This window comes from Capricornis sumatraensis, chromosome 4 (genome assembly GCF_032405125.1).
Source record: "Capricornis sumatraensis isolate serow.1 chromosome 4, serow.2, whole genome shotgun sequence".
Classification (NCBI taxonomy): Eukaryota; Metazoa; Chordata; class Mammalia; order Artiodactyla; family Bovidae; genus Capricornis; species Capricornis sumatraensis.
The window spans coordinates 150,991,534-151,000,645 of NC_091072.1; the positions used below are offsets into that span (position 1 = coordinate 150,991,534).

General features: G+C 57.0%; 1 protein-coding gene across 2 annotated transcripts; it reads right to left on the minus strand.

Annotated features, from left to right (window-relative positions):
* Window positions 1–301: 301 nt before the first annotated feature.
* Window positions 302–8,188, minus strand: FKBP4 (FKBP prolyl isomerase 4). Of its 2 annotated transcripts, XM_068970732.1 has the most exons (11): window positions 8,052–8,188; window positions 6,071–6,215; window positions 5,485–5,627; window positions 4,593–4,713; window positions 4,178–4,334; window positions 3,465–3,555; window positions 3,292–3,375; window positions 2,857–3,042; window positions 2,006–2,245; window positions 1,110–1,154; window positions 302–1,012 (listed from the first exon to the last, which is right to left on the minus strand). In XM_068970732.1, the coding sequence occupies exons 1-11, from the start codon at window positions 8,154–8,156 to the stop codon at window positions 905–907; spliced, it is 1,425 nt and encodes a 474-aa protein (XP_068826833.1). In that variant the 5' UTR covers window positions 8,157–8,188; the 3' UTR covers window positions 302–904. The 2 variants fall into 2 exon arrangements, with proteins under 2 accessions (XP_068826833.1, XP_068826834.1); XM_068970733.1 differs by lacking the exon at window positions 1,110–1,154.
* Window positions 8,189–9,112: the final 924 nt, after the last annotated feature.

Genomic DNA, 9,112 nt, shown 5'->3' on the forward strand with positions numbered 1-9,112 from the left:
AACTACTAAAACCTGCCAGGCTGCTGCAGGGAGGGCTGTGGGGAACCCCTGGCCAGGCCTTCAGTGCAGGCCCTGCTGTAGTCCGTGTGGTGCCCAGCAGGCCCTCCTGGACCGCTGCACCACAAGTCTGCTGCACTGCAGGTGGGGCTGGGCACAAAGTGGGTGGATCCCTTAGCTTTGCCCCAACGGCGCAGCTGCCCACACCCACCCTGAGGCCAAACAGAGAAAGGGCTGCCCAGGTTTTTAGTGTTTCCACTTTATTGCTCAAGCACGGAACTTGAGGCAAGCCTGAACCTTCAGCAACGTGCAGAAGAGGCTGAGGGGGTGGGGATGCGACCTGGCTGAGAAGGGACACTGACAGGAGGGGGTACAAGGGTGGTCACCATGACACCAGAAGACAGCATCAGCCATGACACCTGGGCTGAGGAGGAAGGGAGCGGAGGTAACGGGCACAGCAGTGGTTTTCCCATGCCCCTAGCACCCACGTGGAGGCCGCGTGTTTGGAAACGGACCGGGAGGGAGGAGGGGAAGTGGCTGCCCAGGAGGAGTCTCCCTGTCCACCCTGCCTTCTTGTCGGACCTCACATCCCTACCACTCGTTCCTTCTACTGTCTGAGAAACGGACGCAGCAAACAGGAAGCAAAATAAATTAACATTCTGATGAGTGTACGTGTGGAGGGACATTCATTCACATGGAATGGGGGTGAGGGGAGGGGTGACACCACCTAAAATGACCCCCCCCACCCCCCAGCCTGCTCCTCTCTCCCTTCCCCCAAAGCCACCATCCAACCAGATAGAAAAATAAAGGTCTAATTCACTCAAAATTCTTCAGTTTGTACAAAACTAACAGGGTGGAGTAGGGTTGGGGGGCAGGCAGGCAGCCATGGGACAGGGCTGGGGCAAGGCTATGCTTCCGCCTCCACCTGAGGCTGGACCCCAGCCACGTCGTTCTTCGGCTCGTCCCTCATCTCAGCGTCAGCCGGCTGGTCTCCTGCAGCCACTGCGGCCTTGGCCTGTGAGAAGGGAAGAGGGGCAGGGCGTCAACGCTAGTTCTCATTTGGCCCTCGCCCCTGACGAGAAAGGTGACTGTCACTCCAGGTCCCTACTCACCTGCCTGTACCCAGGTGATCTCCTTGCACAATGACGCCATGGAGTCTGTACCCAAAACACGCACCCCGCATAAAAAATAGTACACAGCAACTTCCAACAGAATTACAGAGACCAACGACACACCTGTGCATGCATGTACAGAATCAGGGACTCGCATCGTTTATTGCAATACTATGGAAAACTGAACTTGTCCACGGCAGGGCACTGAACACTTCAAATATAGCTAGTTCAAGCTAGTTTAAAATACACATTGGATTTTCAAGCCTCAGTCTGGGGGAAAAAAACTAGCCTTGCCCCAGCAATTTAAAAGTGCTACGTGTTAAAATATTTAGATACCTTGGGTCAATTAAATATTAAAACTAACCACCTATTTTACTTGTTTTTAAACAGCTACTAGGAACTTAAAATTAGAAATGTGGTTTGCATCATATTTCTGTTAGTGCAGGTTTAGAACACTGAGAGACCAAGAAGCAGGCAACAGGGTAAATAAGATACGATACACCCACTCGGTGAAATACTATGTGAGCTCTTTTGCACACTGATGTAAAATGAGCTTCAGGTGTGACGTCCAAAAAGCACAGGGTACTAGTAGGAGGCAGCACCTGCTGCCTGTCACCCGGGAGCACTGCCTGCCCTGCAGCCTTTCTACTACGTGCCCTTCTGTGCACTTTGAATCTAACCATCACCTGTTTAAACCTCAGGTTCTTAAACCTGTGTTTACTAATGGGCACAGAGGATACAGGGCAGGAAGCACACCAGAACATCCAGCTCCCAACCCCCAGGGCCTGAGTGGGCACGCGCACACACACACACACACACACACACAGACACACACACACACGGACTGGCAGGGACCAGGTGATGCCGCCTCCCGTCCACCCTGCCCATCCTCACACCTTGTTCTCCTCCTCAGCCAGCCTCTCAAACATGTTGGCGTAGAGCTTCTTCTCCTTCTCAAGCTGCTTGCGGATGCGCTGCTGGCACACGATCAGCTGGGCCTTGGCCGCCTTGTTGCTGGGGTAGAGCTGCAGAACCTTCTGGAAGTCAGCCCGTGCCAAATCAAAGTCATTCACTGCCAGGTGGGCCTCTCCCCGGCGGAAGAGGCCTTTCTCGTTGTTGCTGTCTAGTTCCAGGGCCTAAGACACACAGAGGAAGCAGCAGCAGTCTCAGATCCTCCCAAGTCACTGCCGGGGAGATGGGGCCCCACCCCAAATGAACAGGTCTTGGGCACCACGTGGAAAGGACCCAAGGCTGGGAAGGCGCCTCATTCAGTCCAGGAGGCGCACAGGAAGACGGCTCTTCAGATGAAAACTACCTGGGACGCTAACACACTCTTCTCTTTCTGGGGGGCAGGGGAACCATGCAGCTCATAGCTTAGTTCCCAACCAGGGATCCATGCCCTCTGTGATAGAAACACAGAGTCCTAACCACTGGACCTCCAAGGAAACCCATCCGCCTTCAGAATAAAGCGGGTACAGGGGGGAGAGGCAGAGGGCCAGGAGGGGAGAATGCGGAACTGGTTCCTCCAACCAGTGCTTCTACTCACCTCTGTGCCCTCGTCCCCAACCTTAACTAAGCCAAAAACCCGCTTGCTTCCCACATTGCTGCCTCTGGGCCTCCACCTCCGAGCCCCACAGCTCCATCCTGCCTCCCCTGCCCTAGTCCCCAAGGCCAAGTTTCAGGCACACCGGGAGCTCACCCAGCCTGGCCTGGGCACACCGCCCTCACCCCCCCTAAGGAGCCTCACCTTGTTGCAGTTTTCAATGGCAGCAGAGAAAGCTTGTAGCTTCAGATGACACATGGCCAGGTTGAGGTGGGAGGCCAGCCGAAGCGCCTGCGCCTTCTCTGCGTCCTCATCAGAGAAGCTGGACTCGTACTCCAGCCAGGACACAATCTTCTTGTACTGCAGCACAGCTTGCTTGTACTTGCCTTCCTACAAGAGGCGGAGGGGCAGGCTCAGGCTCCCAGCACAGGCTCGGCAGCCCCAGGCTATCACAGCCCGTGGACACCAGTGACCCAGGGGCATGAGAGTCATGACCCCGCCCCCCCCCCAACCTGACCAGCCAGCCCAGATCCACTTGGTGACAGCTGCAGGAGCCAGCCTGTCTACTTCCTGGCAGAAACCCCGCTGTCGTGGCAGAGCCCGCCCTGGGAGTGTCTGAGGACCGTGCTGGGGGCTCACCTTGAAGTACACAGTGCCTCGCTCCTTCACTATGGTGCTCTGCTCCAGCTTCTCCTCTGAACTCATCTCCCAGGACTCCTTGGCCTGCCATACCCCAAAGGAGAAAAACAAGCTGTCAGCTGCCCCAAGGAGTTACGTCCAAGGTGGGGTAGCAAGACCCTGAACAAACTCACCTTCTCAAAACTCTTGAGATGTATTTCATACTTCAGCTCAGCATTCGGTGGGATCTGGAACTTCTCCTTCCCAGCGCTGCCGAAAGCATAGCTGTAGGGGCAAGAAAACACCAGGTCGTTTCTTAACTTGCTTCACACTTAAAAGGTTTCCTGCAAAGTACCCTCCATCCCTTTGGTCTTGGTGCAAACTTCCATGCTTGGCAAAATCTTCCCTGATGCTTCTTCTTCACACAGTTAGTTGGGCTCTGACGTCTTACACATCGTTCTAGTAACTCACATTACACACTGGCATGATTACCTCCCTGAGAAGAGAGCCATTAGAAGGTGGGAACAATGTCTCTGAACACCCAGGAATTTTCTGCACTGTGTCTAGCGCATAGTAGGTGTGTTTCAACAAACATTAGTAACGACTGAGTCAATTAACAGGAGACGAAAACCTTGGGCTTGAAAAGGCAATCTGCCGCAGCCGTAACTGAAGAGATGAGGTTTTGATTCAAAAAGACGTGGGTGACTGTGGCCACACTCCTGAGTACAACAGAGGTCCTGAAGGTGTCTGTGTGGGGTGCCCAGCACATAGTGACTGCCGGCAGGGGAGGATACAACTGGCTATACAATACAGGCCGGCTCTACAACTCACCTGGACAAGGATATCTGACCTCAGTTCGCCCACCTGCTCTACAGACTGCCCACACCTGGGCCAGAGCTGGCCTCACCTGGGCTTGAGATACACAATGGAATGTTCTCCTTTCTCCATGCGCTGGATGGCTTTCTCCAGACCACAGGGCAGATCCATGCTCTCCCCCTCGCCGACCTCAAAGCGGAGCTCCCGCTGGTCAAACATCTGGTCCTTGAAGTACCCTTCCAGTGCAACTGGCGTGGAAGACAGACAACGCACTGGATTTGAGTGGGCTGGTGACTAAGGGATGCACCAGCCACCCCCAGCCCTGTTCCTTCCTACTCCCCAGATGCCCTTCTGCATTCTCAGATGGACAGATGTTAAGAGAATGTGGTTCAATCCCTCACTTTACAGATTAGAAAGCTGGATCAGGGAAAGGCATGGACCTGCCCAAAGCCACCCAGGCCCTACACAGCGGAACCCGAGTGGGAATCCCAGATTGTGAGCCTCACCCTCCACAATGGCGCCTTCGTTGGGCTTGGCATAGCCCTCCCCCCGCGTCCGTATTCTCCTGATGATCCCGCCGTCTTCCTCTTCTGTCAGGTCCTCACCCTTGAACTCGAACAGCTCCACCTGTGGGACAAGGTCTAAGGATCCACGCTCCCCTCTCACTCACAAGCGTCCCTGGTAAGGGCCAGAGCAGGTCTGACGGCACAGGCAGCCACACCAGGAATGGACCAAGTGGCTAAGTTCTCAGGAACGGCCCTGGTCTCGACCTTGGTATCAGTCTCCTCAATGACTGCTCTATAGAACAGGCACATGTTCCAAACGGTCCTAATTCAGCTGCCAGACAAGCTCCATCTGACAGGCATTAGAAATAACCCAACACCTCTCACCAGTCTTCCCAACATTCTCCAAGCCTCCAGTGCGTAGGGCTCAACCATTTTTGAGTCTTAACACAGTGAAGTTTCACCTTCTCAGCAAAGGCTTGCCCCTTACCTCGACCCACGCGAGAAGCATCTCTGCCCGCATCTTATTTCTAGGGCACCAATGTTCTGCACTGTCAGTCATGACTGCATGTAGCCTGTGACCTCCCAATTCCTTCGTTTTGGTCCACCTCCCTCTGAGCATCCCTCTTGAGGTGAACAGGCCTCAAACCCTCACCCCCGCTGCTTCAAGTCTGAAAGAGGGGCTCGCAGCCACCTCTCCCCAACTGAAACCTGCCCACTGACAGTTCTCTGGTAGAAGCAGTAGGAGAGGCGCACTCCATGTCTTCCCTCCCCAGGGCAGGCCCTCAGCCTTGGCTACATTGTCTCCAGGCAGCAGGAAGGGCTGGAGGGCAGCCAGACCCTGGGCTGAGATAAGGCTGGCTCTCTGCCTGGCCCTCTGTGGCCGGACACTCACCTCGAACACAAGCGTGGCGTTGGGAGGGATCTTCGGGGGGCTGCCCGCCAAGCCGTAGGCGTACTCCGGCTTGCAGGTGATGTGGCACACTTCACCCACCTTCATGGTCGCCACAGCGATATCCCAAGCCTTGATGACCTCCCCTGTAGGTACAGAGAAGAAACAGGTCCTCTTTGGCAGGGATCTCCCTCTGGGTTCAAACGGTGGCCTGAGAGACTTACTGTCCCATGCCCAAAGGGAAGCTGGGTACTATTTAGAAATAGGACCAAGAAGGTAGAAAATCTGGTTGCGATAAATGGTATCAGGTCTCAGACCTCTCAAAAAAAAAAGAAAAGAAAAAAGAAAAATCACTCAACTCTGAAACAAAGAGGTTCAAGAAAACAAGGCAGTCCACCCCGGAAAAGGAAGCAAGGTTTTCAGAGGTGATCAAGGCAATGAGAGATTAAAAAATCAATAGAGTTTCAGGACAGTGGAAATAAAAAAAGAACTGTAATAAACTGTTCCGTGTTTAAGCTTCTGAGAATACGGGTTTCTGTTTGTGACAGCGCACACACCCCGGTCCTGAGAGCCTGCTAACCATGCCCACCTTTCCCCAGGTCGAAGGAGAACCTGTCCTTGCGGTCCAGGCTGGAGTCAAACTTGGTGCCATCGAGCAGCCAGCCTGTGTAGTGGACAAAGACACGGTCCCCAATCATGGGTGTCTCCGTGCCCGTGCCCTCTCGCTTGATGACCTGGAAGGAAGGGAAGGAGAGAAGGTGAGTCCCTGGGGATGGACACAGAGAGGAACCATGAATGTTCGCATGCCTCTGGCCAGAATGTAAATGGTGTCCTCTGCCTCCTTGTAAGTAACTCAACAAACCCATCATCAAATGACTCTGCTGTGGGGTTTGGCTAGAATTAAACTGACTCCCTTTCTTGGACCATGATATAACTTGGTTTGAAACACTGGAGACAAAACACCTGAGATCATTTTTGCTGTTACGATCTTACAGAAGTCACTTTAACTCTCTAAACTGACCATATCTGTAAAGTAGTGATGATAAACCCTATCAGAGTGGTTACAGGACTAAACCAGTAAAACACTGAATAATTATCAGCAGCAAAGGGGAAAGTATTTACGCTACACTTCCTCATGCTTCCTAAACGCCAGTCATCCAATCAGGTCTGGTTTAGACAGAGAAGAGGGAAACCAGAAAGTCCAGGAGAGCTAAGAGCAACCACCAGCTTACAAGTGAGCCAAGGGTCCTTGAGCAGGCCCTAGGCTCTGACCTGGGACTTGAGGGTTCCTGACTGGTAGGCTACTGCAGTCCTTGAAGTCAGGGCTAGAATATGTCCCAGTGTTTAGAAGAACCTGCTTCTCTTTGGCATTTATAAAAAGGTGGTCTACCTGGTTAAGTGTGCAAGTTACCCTCTAAGGGAAAGCTCCCACGATGCAACGGACATGGACTTGAGTAAACAGAAAAGTGAAAGGGAAGGCGTGGAGAATGAAAAGGGGAAATGGGTCTCCCTGGAAGCCCCCGAGCCCACTAGGAGAGCAGCCAGGTGCGTTTCTGAAACGGCTAAGCAGCTCCCCGGGGTCTCCAACCTGCCCTGGCCACACGCACACGTGGGCTGAGCTGCGGGAAGCCAAGAGGAGCAGAAAGTCTGGGTGAGGATACCAGCCGAAGCCAGGCTAGGATTTCGCCATCCTGGACAGCGCAGAACCTGTTCCGAACCGCGGCCAGACCCGGGTCAAGACGCCCTGCTGCCTGGCTCCAAGACCGCTCCCCTGGCTCCTCCGGCCGTAACACTGTTTAGGGCCCCCAACCAAAGCACCTCCTCCCAGTCCCGCACCCTGCGCTCAGTAAGGCCCCGAGCAGGGGGTGGAGTGGGGTGGGGTGCGATGTGGGGGCCGAGGCGGGGTGAACTACAGGTCCCGGCATGCACCGGGGCGTGGGGGGGGAGGGGGACAGCATGGCCGAGCGGGTGACCTAGCCGGGTCCCAGCCTTTAGGAAAGGGGTGACCAGAGGGCGGAGGACGCCAGGACCGCGCGCCAAGTCGCACAAAGACCCGCGCGGGCCAGGCAATAACTCCCGGGACCCTGTTCGCGTCCTGGCTAATGTTTAACTGCCGGGGTCGGCGAGCTCCGCACCCCGGAGGCGCAGGAGGCTGGGGTGGCGGGGGGAACTCCCTGGCGGCAGCGGCGGCCGGGAAGGAGCCGGCAGCGGGTCGCAGATCGCAGTGGGGCGGTGCACGCCGCCGGGGCCCCCGCGCGAGCGCGTCCGCCCCCCGCCGCGCCCCTCCCGGCGCATGCCGCAGCCAGAGGCAGGCGCTGCGCTCCGGGACCCTTCCCAGGCCTGGGGAGCCTCAGCCCAGATGTTCCCCTTCCGAGCGTGTAGCAGCCCTCCCGCCCTGAACCGGCGGCCTGGCTAGGAAGGCGATGCGCAGGGCCACGGCTGCACGGCCTGCTTAACGGCCGGCCGGGAGGCTGCAGAGGCGGCCGCCCGAGCCCCGGCCAGATGCTGGGGCGCTCCCGGTGCCCGACTACCGCCGCCTCCGCCGCCCCGGGGCGCCCCCCGCCTCTTACCTTAAGCACCCCTTCATCCTGCTTGGGGCTGATGTCCACGCCTTCGAGGGGCAGCGGCGCCGACTGCGCTCCGCTCTCGGCCGTCTTCGTCTCCTCGGCGGTCATCACGCCGTTTCTCGGGCAGCGGGCGCCGGGGTGTGCGCGGCGGTGCGGGCGGCGGGTCTGGGCTCGCGCACCTCTCTGCGCGGGCGCGGGCGGAGGAGGAGGTGGGGTCGTGGGCGGCCGGGTGAGCGATTGGTCCCACCGCCTCGGAGGGAGGGGCTGGGAGGAGCCGGGCGGCCGCGAGGGACGTGGGGGGAGAACTTTCTAGAGGCGCCGGCGGCCGAGCGGGTTCAGGCTCTGGCGCTCAGGGCGCTTCTGCGGAAGGTGGTTTCTGGTTCGTTCCTCCCGCCAGCCGCCTAGCCCCGCCCCGGCCCCGAGACCCTCGGACTCGGGAGCCAGCCCCCGCCCCCGCCGCTCGTTCTCTCGGCCTCTCCCTCCCGTCCCCCCGGTCTATCCGGATTCTTCCAGATCCTTCTCGATACCCCTGCAGCATCCGACGCCGCGCCGCCGGACGTGGGCGCCGCGCGTGCGTCTCCCCGGCCCGAGCCGCGGGCTGCCTGCCTCCCCTCCTGGCCGGGCGCGCGTCCTGAACGCAGAGCGAGGGGAGCGGTACCTGGGCGTGTAGGGCCGGGGAGGCGTCTGGGTTTCCCCAGAGAGGGGCCAGCGTGCGCCCAGGGCCGGGCGAAACGCTGCGAACTGCCCGTTTGCAAGAAATGGCCCGCGTATTAAAGGGGCCTTTCCCGACAGTATATAACTGAATACATAGAATGGGTTCAACTCGCTAGGAGAGCCACTGCGTCTTACTGAAGGCCCATGAAAAGGAGTATTTTCTTAATACTGGGTTCCTGGGTGTTCATGGACTTCCCTTGGCGACTAGGAAGCGCCATAGTTACCGAAACAATAGTCTTTTGACAAAAAGATCTGTGTATGGAGGGTCCTGCTCTTCCTTAGAGCTTAAGCCCAGTTTAGTGTCTGGTGCGTGTTATCAAATAATTATTGGCTGCAGGAATTTGTATGCC

Bases quoted from the DNA above. Each gene is read 5' to 3' on its own strand.
- FKBP4 (XM_068970732.1), bottom strand. From the start codon at position 8,156: ATGACCGCCGAGGAGACGAAGACGGCCGAGAGCGGAGCGCAGTCGGCG. The intron at 2,246-2,856 runs GTGAGGCTCCTT...TGTGTGTCTTAG, and splicing joins CCATTGAAAACTGCAACAAG to GCCCTGGAACTAGACAGCAA. The intron at 1,013-1,109 runs GTGAGTAGGGAC...CCCTTCTCACAG, and splicing joins GATCACCTGGGTACAGGCAG to GCCAAGGCCGCAGTGGCTGC.